The following is a 23,718-nucleotide window of genomic DNA, read 5'->3' on the forward strand; positions in this document are numbered from 1 at the left end:
TAAGTTCCATGATAATACGTTCCATGGCCTTGCAGATCAGGCTCATCAGACTGATGGGGCAGTAGTTCCCAGGATTCAAGGTGGATCCCCCCTTGTGGAGTGGGATAATTGTAGCTGTGTGCCACTCAGTGGGCACAAAGCCTGAGGTGAAGTTATGATTAAGTCAATCAGGTTCAGGAGACAAGATCGGCCCTTTACGAACCCAAACTGGGTGGGGTCCAGTGTTTGAAAGTTGCCAATGTCTTTATTTATAAGTTCCATGATAATACGTTCCATGGTCTTGCAGATCAGGCTCGTCAGACTGATGGGGCGATAATTCCCAGGATCCAAGGTGGATCCCCCCTTGTGGAGTGGGATAACTGCAGCTGTGTGCCACTCAGTGGGCAAAAAGCCTGAGGTGAGGCTATGATTAAACATGACACTTAGGTGAGGTGCCAGTTCATTTTGTAGTTCATGTAGTACACAGCCCGAGATGTCGTCTGGTCCCATGGATTGCTGTATTCTTAGCTCTGGAGAGTGCGTTTTTTACCTGTGTGGCCATTATTACTGGAATTTGGCAATCTTTCGGTATTGAGATAGGCCCTTTAGGGGGTGAGAGGGGGGTGAAGTTGGCACTGAATCGATCTGCCAGGATATTGACAATATCCTTGGGATCAGTATATTTAATGCCATTCTGTTGTAGCTCAGAGCGATCTGAGCATTGCCATTTAGATTCTTGACATAGCTATAGAATGCCTTGTGGTTGTCTTTGGAATCTTTGGCAATTTTATTTTCATCTTATGTCTTTGAGCCTTGAGATCAGTCATATAATGCTTGACATATCAGCTTTCTTCCAGCACAGTGCACTGTGGTTACATTTTTGAAGTTCAACATTTAATACAGTTTTCTTACATTTAAGAGGACAAGCCTGTGGATTATATGCATATTTACAATTACACAGAATTATCTACAAAATTCTATCTAGCTTGGCTGGCAGCCTTCACATATCTTGACACAACTCATCTGACCCTTCAGCAGAGTTAATCTTAATAGCACTAAAAAACTTCTGTATTAAGTCTGCACTAACAGTGGGACAACATCCAGTGCATATCACTTCCTGAGTTATGTTATTTGGGACATACATGGCTAATGATGAACTGATGTATGCATCCAGTCTGATGCTACCTCTATACATTAAAAATAAAAAAAAAAGGAAAATTTGAAATTTAATTGTCTCAAGACGTAAACTGTAGAGAAGTCATCAGTGATTCCACAAACACTAAATACATTTTAATACCTACTGAAATTATGATTTTTTTTAATATTGCAATCCTCTGTTTTCATGCTTATTTAACTTGTTAGAAAAATGCTTCTATTCAAGTAATGTTACAAAAATGATTATATTTAAATGGTAAGTGCTGTTTCTTTTGGGTTTGCAGCTAAAGCAAAAACTACATGTCTCACAACAAAAGGTGACACAGCTCTCCAAACTGTCAGATGAAGCTGTATCAGCACAGTCTGAGGCAGAAACATGTCAACATCATGCCGAAACCCAAGCCAAGGAGTATCGAGCAGAGAGGGATGTTGCACAGGCCGAGAACAACAAACTGAAACAGGAGAGTGAGCAGCTGAAGAAAAGGGTAAGCATATGATTAAATATTATGTATATGAAATAGCATGAAACATGATGCAAGAGGCTTCGGTTATCCATTGTCTTACCTTCTATTTTCCATACACTCAGATTTAGTGCCTGTGTTTCTGGAATACTTACTGTGAATTCAAGTTCATATAAGTACATTCCCTAGCAGAACTTATCAAAAAGATCTTACACAGGAAAGAAAGTACTTCACCAAAATCACACAACTGACAACTGATATAGGATATAGGTTCATAGGTTCATACTATGCTAATGAGCACAAGGGCCTTTTTAAACCTAGCTATGCATCTCAAATCTCTGGTACCCTTGATAAATGTAAGCAGGGTTTTGGTAGATTAAACATTTGTAAGAAGGTGCCTGGGAGATGACTAATTTACAGGTTGTCTGTGTTCATTAGAAACATAAGTGCCAAACCAGGGATGTATTTCCTGTTCCCCATCTAATTGTCCAAGTTACACTTGAATTGGGTTAGGGAGGAACTCAGATTCACATGGATGGGGAGCCTGTTTCAGGGAGGGCATAGTCTCTGGGACACATACCTGTTTCTCCAGCAGGTCCTATTTATATTACAGGCAAGGTTTAAGTCTTTACAACAGGTAATTATGGTGCTGTTTGTTTTGCAGATATGCAGGAGGTTTATCAAGGTGGGATCTGACAATGCCTTGTATGCCAGGCATAGGTCTCCCCTCAACAGCCTTTAGGAGACAGAATGCAGGGATAGGGCTTTGACATGGTCTGCATAGGACATTTTACTTATGCCCTGTACTGTTTTAGCGAGGAACCTCTGGGGCTATTCCAATTGTTGGATGTGCCTGAATAGGCACATACCAAAGGGAGCATTGTACTCAATGATAGGTCTGATGAATACTTAATACAATGGAACAATGACCTCCTTGGACCTAGATGCCATACCTTTGTTTATAAATTGCACAACATAGAATGATTTCCTCACTACTGTAGACTCGCGATGGTCAAAATCTAGATTACTGTCTATATGAGTCCCCAAATCCCTGACTACTGGGTCAACTCATAGAGGTGTGATGATAGTCACCAGGGGTGGATGACTTCCTGAAAGATAAATAAAGCAGTTTTAAAGAACAGGAAAATGCATATTATGTTCACAATTCTATTTTAACTACTGTTCCTTTAAATCTTAAGATGGAGAGACCAGCTGATTTTAATCATGGTTAAACATGACTATTTAAACTTGATTTTTGTAAACGTTAGTATCTGATGAAGTTCAAAGAAGTATTTGGATGAAAAGCGCTTCATTAAACTTTGTGGATTCAGTCTTCAGTGAAGTTGCCACTTGTTTTTGTTTTGACTTCCTGAAAGATATTATTATGCATTTCTTGGCATTTAATTTTAGTCCATGACTCTGACACAAGTTATTTGTCTTTGTAAGCCCTTCCTGGAGAACGTTAGTGTGGTGGGAAATTCTAACATCATCTCCCTTTTTCTCATTTTCTACATGGGGCTGCGGTTTTGTGTCACTTGTCGCCATCTCTCCCTATTCAGCGCCACTCTCCTACTTTCTTCGATACTCATACCTGACTATCACAGGTCTTCTCTCACACAATCCATCCACGTTTTTGCTGGATGCCCTCGTTTCCTCTTGCCTTCTTCCTGTCTGTCCCAAAACTTCTTCACCGGATTGTTTTCTGCTTTCTTGCATGTGCCCAAACCACCGGAATCTGTTCTCTTTGATCTTTTCTGCAGTTGGAGTTACTTTGCCTTCTGCTCTTATGTCCTCATTTCTTCATTTGCCCCACAGTGTTGCTCCCTTTTGCCAAATATACAATGCATTTTATTCTGCAGTTAATAAATGTGTTATTGTAATGTTTATTCATTTCCACAAGATGGCGTACATGCATATATCACTTTTCAATATAGAAATATATTGAGCACCCTGTTCACTTGAAAATCCTCCTTTTACTTTGCTATCAGCTTGCAAATGTCATGCAAGTTATAATTTATTTTAATTTATGTCCATACAAAAGCCACAGCATTAAAACTGAAGTTCTAGAAATGTATAAAACCGACACAGAGATGACCACAGTTTAAAATTTTCAGCAGAAAAAAAGAATTGAGGAAAGTGGAATATATTTGAAAATGCATTAATGGAAATGGGAAAATCAATTCAGAATTTGATGAACAGCTGACAATATTTATAAGAGCAACAGAATTTTGAAGTAAGATTGTGAAAGACGTTTAGAAGGGAAGTAGAAGAGGAGACAGTTATGGTAATCTAGAAGAACCATAAAGTAAAAGTAAAAATAAAACAAAAAAAGATTACGGTCCAACAATGAAAACAGATGCAGGCACAGTGGGATATGGAGAAATATCAAAAGGAAAAAAGCTCAGTCAGAGAGGTTAATATGCCAGCATAAGAACATAAGGGTGAGAAGACGGCAGGATGGTTAAGGAGTTTACCTTGCAGACCCAAGGTGCAGGGTTTGATTCTTACATGGGGTAATTGGCTAGGCTTAAAATGGCCTACAAGAGCAAATAGCCTAGTACTAATCTATGAACCTATGATATAAAATTAGTGAATGAAAGGAAAAAATGCAGTCTATGGGTATGTAAGTGAAGGGAAAGACCAAAAAACTGAGTACCATCAGCCAGTTCTGTGTCATTAGGGCAAAAGAATTATGTCTGTAACACCCTGACCTAGGGTCCGACCAGCAGACCTGTGTATTAAAGAATGTGGTCATGAGGGATGGAAGTATGCAGTGGATGCCACTCTGCCCATCCTTGGGGCAAGGGAGGTAGTGAAAGTCCAGCAGTATAAGCACAGCAGGCTGATGTTACGATTACAAAGGGTCCAACAGCTTCACTGTATCTGTCATGCTGTAAGCAGACCGCTTATCCAGATGTGCAGGAATATGGAAGCATAGACTGACTTTGCAGGCACTTTACAGACCTGACAACTTAGGCATTGCATTGTGCCTGATGCCCAAGACAGGAAGTTGGGCAAAGGTATACCAAGAAATCCCTAAACCCTGCATGACAACAACTTATGGCTCCTCAATTCCCTACTGCAAACTTATGGCTCATAGAATGGGGAAATTAGTGGGTTACACAGGAAAGGGGAATAGCAAGGTAGTCAGGTGACAGGAGCCAAAAGAAAAGGAGTGAATAATGACATCACAAAGCTAAACTAGTTAATGGAACCATGTGACATATGACAGCAAAACACATGATACAGGGGACATATGCTAGTGCTAACAAGGAAAAGGGCAATAAATTTGGAAAAAAATAAAAGAAGTGAGAATGACAAAGTAATGGAGCTCAATTCATTTACACGGGAAACAGTCATATAAGGACTCAACACAACTAATAAGGTAGTAGGGCTAGCTAAGGTGTGCTTCAGGGTAGTAAATAAATAAAAGCAATGGCTATAAAATCATGCAGTCCCAGTTAGCTGATCACTGGAAACATGGTTGGAACACACTATGACTTGTGGAAAGTAGGTACACTCTCCTTCCACAACAACACAAAGGAAAATGACATGGGGAAGCACTGATTAATTAGTCTAATTTTCATGAAATATCTGATTTTCAGAGGGTAACAAGGTATGAGACACCATATGCTCACCAGAGGGAGGTTATGCCAAACCAGTATGTTAGTTTGGTACTTTGGTGATAGAACCGAAAGAGAGAAAGAGAGACAGACAGGGAGAACTTGTGAGAAATGTCAGCCATACTGTAAGCACTGATTTCACAACGTTTGTAATGGACTATGTAGACAGAATGAAAATGAAGCTACAGAAGCTGATGTCATGATCATGAAATGAGGGCACTTAATTCCATACAAAAAGAAGCAGAATATAATGCACAAGGGACATGGCAAGTTTTGTAGTAAATTCCACAGAATAAAAAAAGATAAATGATCCAGGCAGCTATAGAACGTAAATCAATATTTCCTGTTTATTGAACAAATACATTAAGCACTTTCAGCTCACCACTGTAGAATTCATCAGAATAAATCTACTGTGCTAACATTTTATTTTTAAAAACACCATTAACCAGGATAGTGGTAGTATTATATTGACTTTTTAAATCTTTAAAAGGAACACTGCATGTTTAAGGTTTAAGTAGTGTAATAACAGGGTTAATTAGGAAAACGCAATGATTGGTTAATGGTATTTTTAAAAATAAATTGTTTGCAAAGTAGATTTATTCTGATGCAGGCTACAGTGGTGAGCCGAAAGCGCTTAATGTATTTGTTCAATAGACAGGAAATATTGATTTACGTTCTATAGCTGCCTGGATCCTTTATCATTTTTTATTCTGTGGAATTTGGATATTTTTTGGGATGTTTGGTCATTTACAGGTTTTTTACACCCATCAACGAACTGGGCTGTACCTATAGAGACTGGGGATAATATTCAACTTTCTGGTCAGGTCAATTCAGGGCTTGATTTCGTGGAAAAAACGGAACTGAGTTTGTTGAGACAGGAAGTTTCTCAATTAAAAGGAGAGTTGGAGCGGTTAATTTCTACGTTCTCCAACCTACAAGACACTTTTCTACACTCTACTTCTGGGCAGTCGGCCTCAGGGTTGGGTGTTTGCACTAATGGTTTTGTTATCATGGAACATAGCAACCAAAAGGAAGTAGTTCAACCATGTAGCATCAGTGACGTTCTTAATACCCAGAGGAGGGATCAGGAACAGAATGGTGTGGCGGATAACTCATGTTGGCTTTCCAACTGCGGGGAAACCAGCAGAAGTAGTAACAAATCCAAGGACAGTTATAACTCGACAAATAAAGGAAGCATGCAGACGTCTTGTGCAGGTACTGTAAATTTTCATTTTCAGCAAGATAATGAGAGTCTGGGAACAAGTAAACAATGTATAGGGGTCTCCAACAGTTATAATATGGTCAACAGTCGAACAGTGAGCAGGGAGAGACTAACTGACAATGGACATATTTCTAATTGTGGTTCAAAGGGAAGTACACAACAGGAGTTGTGTAATGAACGTTTTGACAATATTTTAAATAAAAAATATTTATTTTCTGAGGTTAGACAATCTAATAATGTGAACATTGAGGGCGACAGAGAGGGTAATGGATATACAACGTTTACATCATTGAAGGACATTATATATGCTTTTGAAAAAAGACTGTTCAAGCTTAAATCCTTAGAACTAGACATTGCATATTTAAATTAATGTTTAAATTTGAAAATTGTTCCACAGGGCTTGAGAATTTTCAAGTTCCCTTTTGGTATTGTTTACAATGAAAAGGTTTTTGGAAAATTTTATTACACTGTTTGATGAAACAGGTATTAATATTGTGAAAAAACTATCTTTTATTGTGAACAGCAAAGAGGGGATGTTGTGAAAGAAGTGGATACATTGGATAGAGATATAAAAAAAGATTTGCTATTTCCACAGTGTAAAGATTTTATTTAAGAATATTTGACAGGGTGGATAAAAGAATAAATAATTTATTTTTTAAGAAAAAAAGAAAGTTAGAAAGAGACAGTAAACAATATAAAAATAAAAAAGTGTACCCTACAAGAAATATTTTGTATTTTGAACCCAATAGGTTTCAGGATGGTGTCACAGATAGCTATAGTGAGGCCCTGAGAGATGAGGAGTACTATACACAGGAGGGTGAAACTGGCAATAGTGGTACACTGGATCAGGATTTTCCAGTACTACGTCACTCAGAGAGGTTAACACACAGGAATATGAATATGGGGGAACACAACATGAGATGCTATCCCAGCCCACAGAAGAGGAATACACACAAGAAGATGGTTTATTACAACTAGATGTTAGAAGTCTGACAAATTGCTGCTTCACAGGTACACGCCCCTGCTCAGAGAAATATAAAAAATTTTGTAAAACAACCAAGTACTGAGCAGGAGTGAGGGTGAGAAAATAACAGAAGATAACAATCCAAGATGTAAAATCCACGTAGTTTATTGCAGACAAGAACAAACGGATAAGCGCTTTCACTGTATCAGCTTCTTCAGATCCATGAAACAAACCTCCTAACACAAACTAGTTATATATTAAAAGCACACTGAGACAATTAAATAATTAACCTATCAAGATGATCCAACACAAACCTCTATTTAAAGGCATAGCAAACTGCAAAGAACAGAAAAAGAACAGAAAAAAAGCTCACTACAAGAATATAAATGCATAAAATAACTTAAAACATCCGTAAAATGACTTTAAACACTCCATAGAATATATAAAAGATTTTCCAAAACACATAAACTATTACATAAAAAAAATTTATATATAAATACATAAAAAACTTTGAGACATAGGGACATAATGTAGGCATATGCATATAAGTAATTACAAATAGTCACTTTACATGCCTGCGCTGCCTTAGGCTAGGTTTTATGGATGCCCTTTTATTTAAACCCAGTCCCCTATCAGCCCTTAAAAGTGTTATCCAGTCACTCTCTTTTCCTTCAGTGTATATCCTAACATCACCACCCCTCTAATTTGGGGTGATGACCTCTAACACTCTAAACAAAAACTTGTGGTCATGACCATGCGTGACCACGTGTTTAGCTAAAGCATTATGCAACGTACCCTTCCTAATGTGGTAATTATGCTCTCTCATCCTATCTCTGAGTGGGCGGTTGGTCTTACCCATGTAGAAAGAGGAACACAACTGACACACTGCCAAATAGACGACATGTACGGTCATACAATTCGCCTCCACTTTAGTATAAAAAACTCTTCTCAGATCAGGATGAAAAAACTCCACATTGCTGTCTATAAAAGGGCAAAAGTTGCAGTGACCACAGGGTCTGGTACATCCTACCTTTTTAGGATGTCTATCATGTCTTGGATAGCACAACATCCTTTTCAAGTTGTTCTTATTCCTAAAAAGAAAACGTGGAGCTTCACCTACTATCTGCCTAAGGTCATCATCGACCTGCAGGACACCCCAAAACTTACTGACAATCTCCCTGATTTCAAACTGATCTGATGAAAAAGTTGTGGAGAACTTAACACAGCAATCAATCTTTTTATCCTCAGCAACACTAGGATATATGGGTCCAAAATAAGGACTGGCTACAGTCAAACGTAGATTGTGTACTTCATCCAGATGGTGGTTGACCTCGTTCACATTATACCCCCTTTCTGTTAACCTCCTTGTCAGGTTATCTAATTCACTGGTAAACCCTATATCCATAGGGTTTAACCTTGAGGCCCTAATTGCCTGTCCTTTCATAATATTCCTAAATATGAACGGTGGATGCATGCTCATTCTCATAAGTAATGAGTTACAGTGACAGGTCTTACGAAAAACCCCTGTGTTGATAATATCATCTGGTAACCTTTCAACAAACAGATCCAAAAATTCAGTCTTATGCTCAGAGAAATGCATAGTAAACTTGAGGAAGGTAGTTAGATTGTTCATCATTGTATACATAGATTGCAACTGTGCCAATGTCCCTTTCCATAAAACAAAAAGGTCATCCACAAACCGCCGATAAAATACTACATGCTCCCTGAACAATGTTTGACAAAACAACACATGTTCCTCCCAATGGGCTAGAAATATGTTAGCGTAGCTGTTCGCACAAGGTGTGCCCATGGCTACGCCATCACATTGCCTGTAAATAACATCTCTGAACATAAATAAGTTATTTTCAAGAACCAGTTCTAGAAAGTGTGTTATCAAGTCAATCTTAACATCCAAGTAGTCACTATGCTCCTTTAAATATTCTGAAACATAGGTAAGTCCTAGCCCATTCGGTATAACTGTAAAAAGTGACTGCACATCAAAGGTTACAAATATACAGTCCGCAACAGTTCCTTGTTGTTTAATACATTCATAGAGGTCTATTAAGAACTGCTTAGAGTCTCGTAATACAAAAGTATTATTATTCAAAACTTGCCTTAAATGTTTTTATATAAAGACAGATAGATGCTCAGTTACCCACCCATGACCAGAAACAATTGGTCTCATGGGTGGGTCTTTAGGGTCTTTATGTATCTTGGGTAGCCCATGTATCACAGGAATAACAGGTGCCCTGATGCAAAGGTATTCATATAACTCCTTCCCTATTAAATTACTCTTAAAAATATCCAAAAGTGTATAGCCAACATACCTAATAATATCATTAACATCATCCACTGTAATCACTTCATAAAACTTATCAAGAAACATCATTTCCATGGTTGTGTTATAATGCGAAGTATCCATAACAACAATCCTACCACCCTTGTCTGCTGGCCTTATAATGATGGTGGAGTCATCTTGTAATTTCTTTAAGCTTAACCTCTCCTTATAGGTAAGGTTATCAGACCTCATAGGTCTCCTATCTCTCTTGCTGTTGTAAAAGCTATATAATTCATCTTCCGTTAGTTTTAAGAAAGCCTCAACCAAAGGATGATTGGTGGGCAGAAACTCACTCAAATTCTTAAATATGAACTCCCTATTATCAGCTGATTCATTACTGGAACCCTTAAACATATATTTTAACATAACATTTCTGCAAAACAATTTAAGGTCTGTAATAGTATCCGTTAACCTACTCTGTGTCTTTGGAATAAAATTCAACCCTTTACTCAACAGCCTAATGTTGTCAATACTAAGTATCACTTGAGATATATTGTGAACTAATGTTTGTTGGTCCACATCTTTTTCCGGGTCTGGGATAAAGGTTCCCCTGAAGACTTTCTTTTCTGTCTGCCTCGACTCATGGAGCGTGACCTCCGTGGGCCTTTCTCCAGGCGTGTAGGTAGAGGAAAAGACAAATCAGGGCTAATATTACTACTTGAATCTACTTGCTCTGCCCTTATCTTTGGTCTCACCACGACTTCAGATTTGCCAGCCAAAGATGTGGGTTTATCCTTATTAATGCGCACTTCAGGATATAGATTAGTGCCTGGCTGCATACTAGGATGTATAATATGTATGACATCATTAGAATCATTATAATCATGCACAAAGGCTTCATTGACAAGTGATTCCCCTCTAATCAGGGGACCACCAACATCTTTTCCTGTAGTGTTCTCTGTATAAACTTCAGACCTATGAGACTCTGTATTAAGAACATTATTACATTTAGTCACAGTACCAACAACTTCAGCTTCCAAAGTCCTAGTATTTACATTAATGTTCACATTATTATTGTCCTTAGTAATAGGGTCATGGTCAAACTTATCAGAACCATGCCTCCTATTTGTATAAACAGTAGAGGGAGTAACGGTATTAGATGTTAGAAGTGGAATAGTACATACATTGAATGGTTTTAACATCTATAATTATACAGACAAGGTTATCACAAGGACTAATTTTTCCCTTTTATTCCAAGGGTATCAAATTTGTACCCAAAACAAAGGCTAATTTAGTAGATAACATCATTGAATTGAAGTTGTACACAAGAAAAATTAATTTTGATGTAATGTTTTCAGGGGAAAATCAGAATAATGTGAATGCTACGGGTGTGGTTGCACCCCGTAGAAGTAGTACATATAACCCCCCATTACATCCTTTAATAGACACTTTTGAAAAGGTAGTTCTTGAGGAGATATATGAGATGCATCAAAGATGTGACAAAAAATAACTTGGAATTTAAACAAGGAAGAGTACAAATTATTGATGGAATTAAGGAAAGATGAGACTATAAGAATCATGACTCCGGATAAAGGGGGAGGTATAGTGTTGTATAAATCCATTGACTATTCTGATGAGATGCAGAATTTACTATTCAATGAAGATACATATGTTATGGTTTCAAAAAATCAAATAAATATTTCCTATGCTCGGATTAATGCATATTTAGAAGAATATTTGTTAAATGGAAGAATATAATTGACCCTGTACGACTTTTTGAATAATCGTGATCCTAAAATTCCTATATTTTTCAGAATTCCAAAGATACATAAGATCATTGACAAGCCACCTTTCAGGCTGATAGTGGTGGCAGGAGGCTCCAAGGAGTATCATTTAGCCGTTTTAGTAGACTCTTGGGTACAACATGTGGTAGACGAACGGGAACATTTGGTGAAGGATTCTTGGGAATTTTTAGGACTTTTGAAAAAAGAGCTATGGGAAGAAGATTTGATATTTTTAACTATAGATATCAAGGATTTATTCACAGTGATACCAAAAAACGAGGGCTTGCAATTTTTTTAAGGAGGCTTTGTTCCAACATTCCAAAATAGGACACAGCAAAGTTACTTTAGTGTGTGAAATTATGAGCCTAATATTGGAAAATAATTTCATTTTTTTGAGGGGGGATATTATCAACAAGTTCATAGTGTAGCGATGGGGGTAGCTTGTGCCCCCGTCTACACCAATATAGTCCTATTAGGTTCGGAGTCTGCCTTTGTATTTAACAGTCCTTTCTGGAATAAAATAAAATTATAGTCCAGATTTTTGGATGATATTTTTGTATTATGGAATGGTACTGTAGAAGAAATTAAAGATTTTGTGGCATATTTGGAAGGAACAACTGGATTCTTAGAATTTACATATAGTTATAACAAACAAAGTATTAATTACTTAGATATACAAATTATATAAGATAGAGATGGATTTAGGTCTCGGATATACAGAAAAGACACTTTTTGTAATACATATTTGCATTTTGACAGTAATCACCCCAATACACAGAAAAGAAGTATAGTAAAAGGGTAAGCAGTGAAAATAGCAAGGATGACATCACATTATGAGGATGTATCAGAAGAGTTCAACAAAATACAAAACATGTTTGAGGAAAGGAGATACCCCAAGGAATTATTAACAGAAGTATTAATGGAAGTATACAACAAGTGGGGTACAGTGTATCAACCCCTGCTCGGTGTGGGTTTACAGAAAAATAACAATGTAAATTGTTTAGAAAGATGTGAATATAACAAAGCTTGTGTTTTATTTTATTTTTATTTATTTTACATTTGTTGACCGGGCTAGTCCAACTGGATGTATGTCCATTTTCAGTAGAGGCCCGGGGAGAAAAGCTCCAAAATTACATAGTTAAAGCATAATTCAATTTCCAGTATGTTAAACTGAATCTAAATTAAGCAAAAAACAACAATATATTAGCAACAAATTGGAGAAAAACAGCTCCAATACATAGGTGTAGCCAGGTGAATGTTTTAGAATATAACTACCTTTCCAATGAAATTAGGAAGTCTTTGTATAGAAATTGGAATATTTGTAAAACAAATAAAGAGGTGTTTCATAAAATAGGGGGTCGTCCCAAGTTTGTAAATAAAACAGGAATGAATATTAAAGGGTTGCTGGAAAAAAAAATAAAGCCTAGAAAGGATTTTAATACAGGAACCAGACCCTATGGAAGTTGTAAACAATGTTCCAATATTAATAAAGAAAATTCTATTATTTTGAACAATAAGTTCAGGAGCAAGGTACAGTTCATTAAAGGGAATTGCTTGAGTAAGGGAGTGGTATATTTAGCGCTTTGTGACACGTGTTCTGCATTCTATGTAGGAAAGACAGAACGAGCCTTCAAAGATAGAATGTATGAACATGGAAATTATATTAAGAATAAGAAAATAACAAGTGCATTATTCAAACACTACCAAACTTCCACACATTGTAACAAATTTTCATTTGGTATACCTGAACAAGTAAAGATGGACCCAAGGGGAAGGGACTGGAAAAAATTGTTAAAAAAGAAAGAAAGAAACAGCAATGGCAGTTCAAAACAGCAGCAATGTTTTTTTCTGGTTTAAATGAAACTACATCTATAGCCCCAGTGTTACAGGAAAAGGCGAATACATTTAAATTTTTTTTAAATATTACTTATTATGTTTTTAGTATCACTGAGGTGGTGGTGCTGCAGTAGCATTGTCGCCTCCCAGTAAGACGTTGTCCTGTTCGATTCTCAGCTAGAGTGTCTTCTGTTTGGAGACATGCATGAATGGGCGTACCTTCATTGAAGGTTGTGCGTCAGAGCTGGCAACTTGGAACGTAAAAATCTACTGCCAATCATTAGTGGACCGGAGTTCCGCTGTGGCGACCCCTAAGCTGAAAGACACAACAACTTATGTTTTTAGTAAGTTCTTTTAGGAACTTCTTTCATTTTATGTTTAATGAAAGCAGATTCGTAATGAATAATTATATTTTATACAGGATAGTGTGTAGTATTATATTTACTTTTTAAATCTTTAAAAGGAACACTGCATGTTTAAGGTTTAAGTAGTGTAATGACAGGGTTAATTAGGAAAACGCAATGATTGGTTAATGGTGTTTTTAAAAATAAAATGGTTGCACAGTCGATTTATTCTGATGAAGGCTACAGTGGTGAGCCGAAAGCTCTTAATGTATTTGTTCAATAAACAGGAAATATTGATTTACGTTCTATAGCTGCCTGGATCCTTTATTATTTTTTATTCTGTGGAATTTGGATATTTCGTGGGGTGTTTTGTCATTTACAAGTTTTGTAGTAACATAGTTTTATGTCAGTGGTAAAGAATACACAAAGCAGTAGAAGGACTCTGATTTTTTTCTCTTGTAGCCACAAATAGGAATGTACAGATTTTTTTGAAATCGTACGGCAGCTTTCAAAATGTTTTTTTTTCTCCCACCCACAAGTGTTACCCCCTTAGAAAGTGCAGGCTTAAGCAGAAAAATATCATTTAACCATCCAGGCATTCTAAAAAATAATGATAAAAAAAATAATAAGAAAATATTTAACCATAAACCATGATAAGTATTTCATTTTTAATTCAAATTCTAGCACTTCTGAATGCACAAAATAAATGAATTGCTTTCAACAAGTATTCTGTGGCATATACTGTGTACATCTAGCTATGCTCATGATCTCAAGTTATCAGAAAGCAATATTTGCAAGCCAGTAGAAGAAGCAAATACTATATCTGAACACCACAGGAAATAAGTCATGTGTGTAAAAAGTGAGTATCACAATTTTCATTGTGTAAGATATCACCCAGGTCACATTTAATACCCAATGTAGAGAGTTCTGAGAAAGACCTACTGATAGTACAGTGATTGTATCACTTGTGAAACTGTAACAGAAATAAACAATATAAAAGGAAATTAAGGGATATATAAGATGATTTCAAGAATATATTTTAAATAAAAATTTTCCGGATTAAAAAAATAAGATGTGAATATGGAGGAGGAATAGTGAATGAAAAGAACTATAAGAAAGATTTTCTTCACAGTGCAGGTGATTGACAAGTTAATATCTGTATCACATGAAGCTTTAAGAGATGCAATAAAACCAAATGTTATATAGCATGGGGTAAACATTATCATGCATTGATGTAACATTATATTATAAGCATACAGGACTAATAACTGAATGGCAGATCTTTTGGGGAGGATGTGCATATATATATATATATATATATATATATATATATATATATATATATATATATATATATATATATATATATATATATATATATATATATATATATATATATATATATATATATATACATATTTATGGGTCTAATTCAAATGATTGAATTTGCAGAACATTGAACTACACATCATCGAGGACGAGATGATCGATGTTCTACAACATCGAACATTAAAGTAGAATAAATTAAAAAAGATAAAAAGTCTTCTTGTAAGTTTTTGCAGGCACCCTCACACCCCTTGCTACTTAAATATATCAACTTCGAGATCACACTACAGTGAAGAGAACAGTAAATTTCCCGTTCCGTGCTGTATGGTACCTTTCTCTTCACTGTAGTACGATATCAGAGTTGGTATATTTTAGCAGCAGGGGGTGCAGGAGGGCTTGCTGCGATGATCAGAGGTTCAGTGTTCTGAAGGGGCCCCATACACACACATATATATATATATATATATATATATGGTTTCACTTGAAACCGTCGAATTACCACATCGTCGAACCTGAAATCATCGAGACCAGACCGTCGCAAGCTGACATCAACGAAAACTGAATTCATCGAGTTGCATAATATCGAAAACAAGTGCCACCACATGTTAAACTGCAAACATTCCAACAGACAACATTGCTAGTATCAAAACATCGAATTATGGAGTGGCGATAACATAGAATTCCCTGTAAACGTCCCCTTCAGTGACAAACACAATAGACACCATCACATACGAGAAGTAACCTCCGTCCACTTCATTATATAACCATCTTCACCCGTAGTTGCAATCTTGCCACCATAACAATTCCACACAGTAGGTGTATTCCATCAAATATAATACAACTTAAAGTAGCATATGACAATGCAGACAACAGCAGTACATCAAAATAATATAACGAGTCCTACACCACACCGATTCTCAACACACATTATGTACAAGTATGTGAGATCAAAGCTTGAGTATCCCAGCAATAGCCTCCAAGTAGCTCAGAATATCATAAGAATCTCTACTGCCTAATACTGTTTGCAACCACTTTACTCGTACAATAAGCTTACGTCTTTTAGGTGATGGCGGGCAACCTGCTGCCATACCAACATGTAATTCCTCAATTCTGTTTTGTTCCCGAACCAAAGTGCACATAATTACTGACAAATCAGTAGCGTGAGCTCCCAACATACACTTCAAACGGTGATGCCATTCCTCTATACTGTTTTATGTACAGGGTAAGCATTCCAGGTTAAGCTGAGAAATATTCCAGAATTCCTTGGGAAATAATGGTGGAAAACGAACAAATGCTGTAGTTCTAGTTGCAAACTTCCTAGGTTTACCCAACAAATACCAATCTGTAAAGTATTTTAATAACGGTTGTCCCTCTTCAGGGAATGACTGCTTTAACAAACTAAAAGCAGGAATTACATCGTCTTTTGGTAAAAATGACAACGCGATGAGACACTTTACAGACATCTGGAAACAATGGCATTTGTTAAACAAAGCAGCTAACCCAAGACTCTGCAATTTTCGCCATATGTTTTGGCTAAAATGAAATAAACATCCCTTCGGTACAATACCATTCAAATTCATACGTAGACTTTTTATAGCGGCTATTTCAAAATCGCACAAAACGTACTTCACAGTCGGTACAATATTTTCTTCAGCCATCAAAGATAAAATACAATGCCACATAACATTATAACTTCTAAGCGACTTTCTGGTCATGAGTGTATACAACAACGGCATTGTTCTTGTATAACAGCCGAAGGACACAAAGCCATGCAAACTATACAACTGCCGACAAATAACCCATTTAAAGAAGAAAGTATCATCCATTAACCAAATTGTACACTTGCTCAAATCATATAGATTTTTTACTGTAGTAATCACTAACACAGTCAAGTCAGTAGATTTGTCTACAAACCTCTTACTAATAAACGCACCTTCTTTCAACTGATATTGTGAAATATCAATATTTTCAAGTGTTACTGTACCACTAATTGGACCTCTACTCTGTATTCTACGTAATCTACCAACCTGTTGTAGTAAAGCTTTTCGGTTAGGTAGATTAGGAACTATGTCTAAACTGCTTGTAGACATAACATCATCTACTATTAAACATGGTGTATCTCGAGACATAACAGCCTTTTGCTTCAACTGAGTACACATCTGATATCGCTGTGCCTCAAATAGATCTCCACTATGACTGTGAGCAGCAGTTTTACATAACTTTTCACCATCGGACATTGAAATCGTTATGCAGCGTCCCTTACATTTAGTGATATACTTTTGTTTACAACACCAGTATCTCTTTATATCCACAGCACGCTCTAAGTAATAAACATATCCGTTGATAATAAGGACATCCTTACCACGTTGGGATTTTGTAACCGAGTACAAAGTACCTATTATTCCAGGGCGAAATGTTGTGTTCTCCGCCATGTTGGTTAGCTAAGATCTGTTTCTTAAAGTGACAAAACCCTTTAAATATATAGTTATAGTGGGAATTACAAAATTAGCAGGGCATTCAACACTATACACACTTCTGTACACTATATTCAACATTATGCAACTCGATGAATTCAGTTTTCGTTGATCTAACATTACGACGTTCTTGTCTCGATGATTTCAGGTTCAACGATGTGGTAATTCGATGGTTTTGAAAAAATATTTGGCTCTGCTTACTGCTGCTTACTGCTTGCTCTTACTGTGGGATTTGAAGTCTTCTTAAGACACTCAGTCTTGCTGGCTGGATTCTGCTAAAATTCAAAGTCTAGTTATATTTGCATTCACAGTCTGTTGCATACAGAAACTTGCAGAATATACACTGATAAGAGAATATACTTTGCAGCACCTGTCTTTAAGAGCAGTAACCAATAACTTTTATAATAAACCAAACTAGACAAACGTTGCAGCTTAAAAGTACTGTTCCAACTTGACTTCTCATATAGTACAGATGATGTGAGAGATATAACATTTACCTCAGGACTTGTGTCCTTACCATACCTCTAACATAACTAGATTTAATACAGACTTTTTATACATATTTTAGTTAAACACACACCCTCTTGGTTTTGGAAAGATACTGCCTTGATGACGCAAATGCTAACACATCTGTTCTTGTGCAAATGCTGATAAGTAAACTGTCTTCAAGGAAACGCCTTGTGGATTAGAAAAGCACATTTTTAAACTTTCTTAGAAAAGCATGTCCTGTTGTCCAGTGAAAGCAGATTACATTCTTGTCATGTCTGTAAGAAGTTCAGCTTTCTTGATGTGTGTGTAATGCACTCATAAGCAAGTTCCTTATTTTTTTAAGTCATAGTCATTTAGTATGGTTGCTGATCACATATTACTAAACTCTTTCTGTATTTAAGCAAGCTTTTTCTTTCAGCATATTTACAACATAATTAATTTCAGCCTCATATTCATAATATCTAACAGGTTTCAAGTGAAGCCATATATATATACATACACACACATATGGAGAGAGAGAGAGATATAGCTTTAAATAAAATGACTTAGTTTGCTTACTTAAAATGTTAGGAACACCAAATGCAATTTTACACTAACACACACACAGTTGATAAAGTTGGAGGTCACTCCTCTTCAGAGTTTAAAAAATATATTTTGTTCAGTGTTTCAGAACTTTCAGGCAAATCACAGAGCATCATGTCATACTGTATTCATTTCTAATGCTATCTACACTAGGAGAGCTAAAAGCACATAACAAGTGATTACATTTTACCATCCTCAAGTATGCACCTAGAAACTGCAGCAAAAAAGGTGACCACTGTTTTGCCATCCATATTATTTTCCTAAGAAGAATTTTACTTGCTTCCACTATACCACTGCAAGCTCTAAACTGTTTAAAGGTTTCCCTAAAAACATCACTTTGACTGTAATTGATAACCTTCTACTCTCTTAATATTGACAATTTACATTTTAGCAAGCCATCTGCTATCCATGGGTCAGTTGTTGAACCAACATTCTAGCATTATATTGAGCAAACATATATTTGTACTGCATTATTTTATGCAACATTCTGTACCTGTTATTGCAGAGGAACTATTTCCATTGCAGTTAAACTTGTTTTAATACTTGCTTTGTATAGTTATACTTTTTTTTTCTTTTTTTCCCCTGCTTCTCCCTCCCATGGAAATGGTCCATAGTAAATCAAAGCAAAAAAAATCTAAAGGTATTACTCCTCAATGGCAGGAGTCTAAACAAAACATTCCACTCCTAGAAGCTCTCTTCACCCTAGAAAGTTCTGACATCTGTGCTGCCACTGAGACGTGGTTTAAAGCTGTGGAGAGTACAGAAATAGTGAAAGTTTATAATGCCTTCTACACAATTAGACCAGCTACTACACAGACAGGGACTAAAGGTGGAGGTGTTTCAATTTATAAGATCATAGGAAGTTACTAGGCTAATGGTCCCATGGCTCTTACAAGCCTAGCCAAGTTCTGACCTTGTTTCCATGGTCAGCACGTATTGCTCCTGTCCAACAGAGACACAGGTGGAACCCCTGGGGTGAATTTACGGTTACCTATCCAATCATCTACACTGCGCTTGAAGAGAGCCAAAGAGGTGCTTTGCTTGACATGAATTGGGAGTCTGTTCCACAGGTACAGTAACTTCTGGGAGATAAACCTGTCCCTTCAGCAGGTTCTATTAATGTCACATACCAGGTTAAGGTCTTTAGAGCGAGTAACCGGTGAGCCATTGGACTTATGGATATGCAACATTTCCAGTAAAGCAGGGTCAGAGATTGCCTTATACACAAGGCAGAGATTGCCTGTGAGTAGTCTGTATGAAACATAGTAAAGTGGCAGTGATTTCAGCCAATCCAAATAGGGCAGATGCTGAAGACCTTGAATTCTCCTTGTGAGGAACTTTTGTGGTCCCTCCAATTGCTGCAGGTGCCTGGAAAGGAACATAGCAAATGGGGCATTGTACTCAATTAAATTATTGGCCTGATGAAGGAAGAGTACAGGAAGGTTATAACTTTTTTTTTGGAGGCAATGCCGTTACTTATGAGATGAGCAATATAAAATGCCCTTCTTACCACTGTGGAGAGATGGTGATCAAGGGTAAGGTTGCTGTCAACCTGTCTGCCCAGGTCTCTCACCACTGCGTGTGTGCTTAGGGTATTTCTATTGATGTGGTAGTTAGCAGGAACATTGTTCTTACTGAAAGGGATGATAGTAACATTTTTTGCAATGAGTTTAAGGCCGTGACTTTGGCATCAATCATTTGTTTGCGTAAGACCCTCTTGTAGGATGTTGACATTGTTTGGGGTTGTATGACAGCTACCAGTTTGAAGTCATCAGCAAATTTTGTCAGCCACAGACCCTTAGTTTTAGCTTGTACTTTGGAGAAATAGATTCTGAACAGTAGTGGTCCCAGGAATGATATTTGTGGAAAACCGCTGGTTACAGGTATGGGTACCGGTACCATAGTGCACCCATACTTTTTCAGATCACCTCTGCCTCTTTCATTTTCTCTCGGCTGTTGTTTATGAGCGGTTTCATTTGCCGCAATGATGTCAGCACATTTCCAGCTGTTGTTTGCGAGCAGGATATTCAGAAGCTGTTAGCATCAGCGCATTTCCAGCTGTTACAAGCAGGAGCTGCAGAATGGAGTTTGTTTGCTGCATCTGGACTGTAGAGTTAATTGCAGAGTGGAGAGGCATAGACTGTCTATCAGAGTGAGTACACTAATTGCAGGGGAACTAGTGTGCATGTGTGTGTTTGTAAATGCCCCCAGCAGGGTACATCTGGTGGCTAGAGGTACTTAGGCTCAAACCCTGTACCTTGGTAACTGTTTTATAAAAGCAACTTTCCAAAATTATATTTCTAAGGTTATAAAATCATATTTGAAATGTGTCCCTATTTTGGGGCTGTATTCCCCCATTATTGGCTTTGTTTTGTATTTTTGTGCTAAGAGGTTGAGAGCTATGGTGAGAAGTGAGAAGTGAATTCACTAAATGATATGATAGCCATTTAAGTTTGTCTTTCAAGAAACTGCTGGTTTAGTTTAGTGGTATGTTGCTCTGACTGCAGTGTACATTGTTCTGGGTTCAAGACTTGGCAGTGAAATGCATGGTGGTAACAATGTTTTATGCAAGCAACTTTCCAAAATTATACACACAATGTTTAAAACGTCCCTGGTTTTGCCCCCCCCCCCAACTGAAAATAAGTTCAAGAAGCTGTGCAACATGCCTATGGCTTACAGTCTACTGTGATTTTGTATTTATATATTGTGTGTAGCAGTAGACTGTTATCATGGAAATGTTCTGAATAGGGCAGTTTTGTTATTATTGGGGCATGCATTTTGCTTCATTGCCTACTGGAAAAATGTTCAAACAAATTTAAAATGCAGTTGTGTGTGGAAGTAGACTGTTATCATGGAAATGTTCTGAAAAGAGCAGTTTTGTCATTATTGGTGCATGCATTTTATAGGTTCATAGGTTCATACTAGGCTATCTGCCCTGGGGCAATTATAAGCCTAGTCCGATTCTGTATGGCTTACGCCACCCCTTGATTTGAGTATACTGTGCCCTTTTTAAGGTTTAGTTTACTGTGCCTCTGTCTAACAGTGACACGGGAGTAATCTCTGGGACAAACCTACGATCCCCCATCCACTTATCGAGATTCTTCTTGAAGAGATTCAGTGAGGTGCTCTGCCTCACATGAACTGGAATTCTATTCCAGAGCGGAGGGAGCCTCTGGGTTATGAACCTGTCCCTCCAGCAAGTTCTATTTATTTCTGTGCTGAGGTTCAAGTCCCTCGAGCGTGTGGCTCTAAGGGATTTAGATTTACTGAGGTGGAGCATGTCCATTAATTCTGGATTTGACATAGCTTTGTATGTCAGGCATAGATCGCCTCGAAGTAGGCGGTATGCAACTGAGTAGAGCTGGAGTTTTTTTAACCGAGCAGCATATGGCATCTGTTTGAGACCCTTGATCCTCTTGGTGAGATACTTTTGGGGTCTTTCTAATTGCTGCAGGTGTCGGGTAAGGTACATCCCAAAAGGGGCATTGTATTCTATGATGGTCCTGATGAGGGATGAATAAAGGGGCACAATTACCTCTCTTGATCTAGATGTGAAACCCTTCGTGATGAGGTGGGCTATGTAGAAGGTCTTTCTAACCACTTTGGCAATGTGGTTTTCAAAGGAGAGATTGCTATCAACTTGGGTCCTCAGGTCCCTAATAACTTTCTCTGTACTTAATGGATTTCCGCCTATGTGGTAATTTGTGGGCACATTGTTTTTGCCAAAGGGTATGACTATACATTTTTTGGCATTTAGCTTTAAACCATGGTGCTGGCACCAGTTATCTGTCTCTGTGAGACCTTTTTGAAGGATGTTTGTGTCAGCTGGAGAGTTGATTATGGCGCCCAATTTGCAGTCGTCTGTGAACTTGGTGAGCCATAGTCCTCCCACGTTTGCCTGTACCTCGGAAAAGTATATACCGAACAAGAGTGGTCCCAGGACAGAACCCTGTGGGATGCCACCTTGAGACCGGTTTCGAGTCTGACATGGCTCCAGCAACTCTCACTCTGTGGGTTCTGTCTTTGAGCCAGTTTGTGACCCATCTTGTGACATAGGGGTTTATATTTAAGCTGGATAGCTTATCTATGATGCCCGAGTGGGGTATTGTGTCAAATACCTTTGCAAGGTCCAGATAGGCTGTGTGGACTACCTTCCCTTCATCTATGGCTTTGGTGACTGTTTCAAAGAAGTCAACCAGGTTCAAAAGGCAGGATCTGCCCTTGACAAAGCCAAACTGGGTAGGATCTAGTGTCTGTAGGTCCCCAATGTCTTTGTTTATGAGCTCCATGATGATCCTCTCCATAGCCTTGTAGACTAAGCTAGTCAGGCTTATGGGGCGATAGTTTCCAGGGTCCGTAGAGGCTCCACCTTTGTGGAGTGGGACCACTGTTGCTGTACGCCATTCTGTGGGCACATATCCTGTAGTGGGGCTGAGATTGTATAGCTGTTTTATTTGAGGGATTAGTTCCTCTTGTAGTTCATGTAGGACACAACCTGGGACGCCATCTGGTCCCATGGAAGCAGTGTTTTTTGCTTTGGAGAGGGCAGCTTTCACCTGAGCATCTGAGATGTTTGGGAGGCAGCCCTCTGCCGGGATAGATACTTGCTCTTTGGGGGGGAGGGGGTGGAGAAGTTTGCACTGAACCTGTCTGCCAGGATATTGGCGATGTCTGTGGGTTCAGTGTATTTTTGTCATTTAGAATCAACTCAGAACAAGTCTGGGAGTTGCATCCCAGGTTTCTAACATAACTGAAAAAAGCCTTATGATTGTCTTTGGTGTCCTGTGCAATTTTTCTCTCGAAGCTGGCCTTGGAGGATTTTATGAGGGATCGTAATTTTTTGCTAGTACTGATCAGAGATGCCCGATTTTGCTCTATCATGTAGTAGCTTCCTCCTTCTGTTGTACAGTTTATTTATGGCAGGGGTCCACCAGACTGGACGCCTGCCTTTGGATGATTGGGTCTTGGTTTTGTTTGGGATAGCATGATCCATGCATTCCTGGAGATGTCCGTAGAATGCATTTATATAGGATTCTGCAGTTTGGGCTGTAGTTTCCACTGGCCCTGGGGCCTTGAAGGATTCCACTTCGGTTTTGAGAAGTGAGAAGTTCGCTTTTGAGAAGTTTTTCACTGTGGTTTTCTGGGCTGGGCGTGGGGTCGGGATGTGGACATCCAGTGAAATTAATTTATGATCTGATCTT

The 23,718-nt window shown here is 37.9% G+C and overlaps 1 protein-coding gene across 1 annotated transcript in view; it reads left to right on the forward strand.

Annotated features, from left to right (window-relative positions):
- Nucleotides 1-23,718, forward strand: part of LOC122791537 (trichohyalin-like) — a 243,184-nt gene that overhangs the window by 149,282 nt on the left and 70,184 nt on the right. Inside the window, exon 3 of the mRNA XM_044059279.1 lies at nucleotides 1,419-1,619. Within this exon, the coding sequence (XP_043915214.1) occupies nucleotides 1,419-1,619 (201 nt within the window). The remainder of the gene's footprint in view (nucleotides 1-1,418; nucleotides 1,620-23,718) is intronic.

This window comes from Protopterus annectens, chromosome 17.part0 (assembly GCF_019279795.1).
Source record: "Protopterus annectens isolate FY-2018-M chromosome 17.part0, PAN1.0, whole genome shotgun sequence".
Lineage (NCBI taxonomy): Eukaryota > Metazoa > Chordata > Ceratodontiformes > Protopteridae > Protopterus > Protopterus annectens.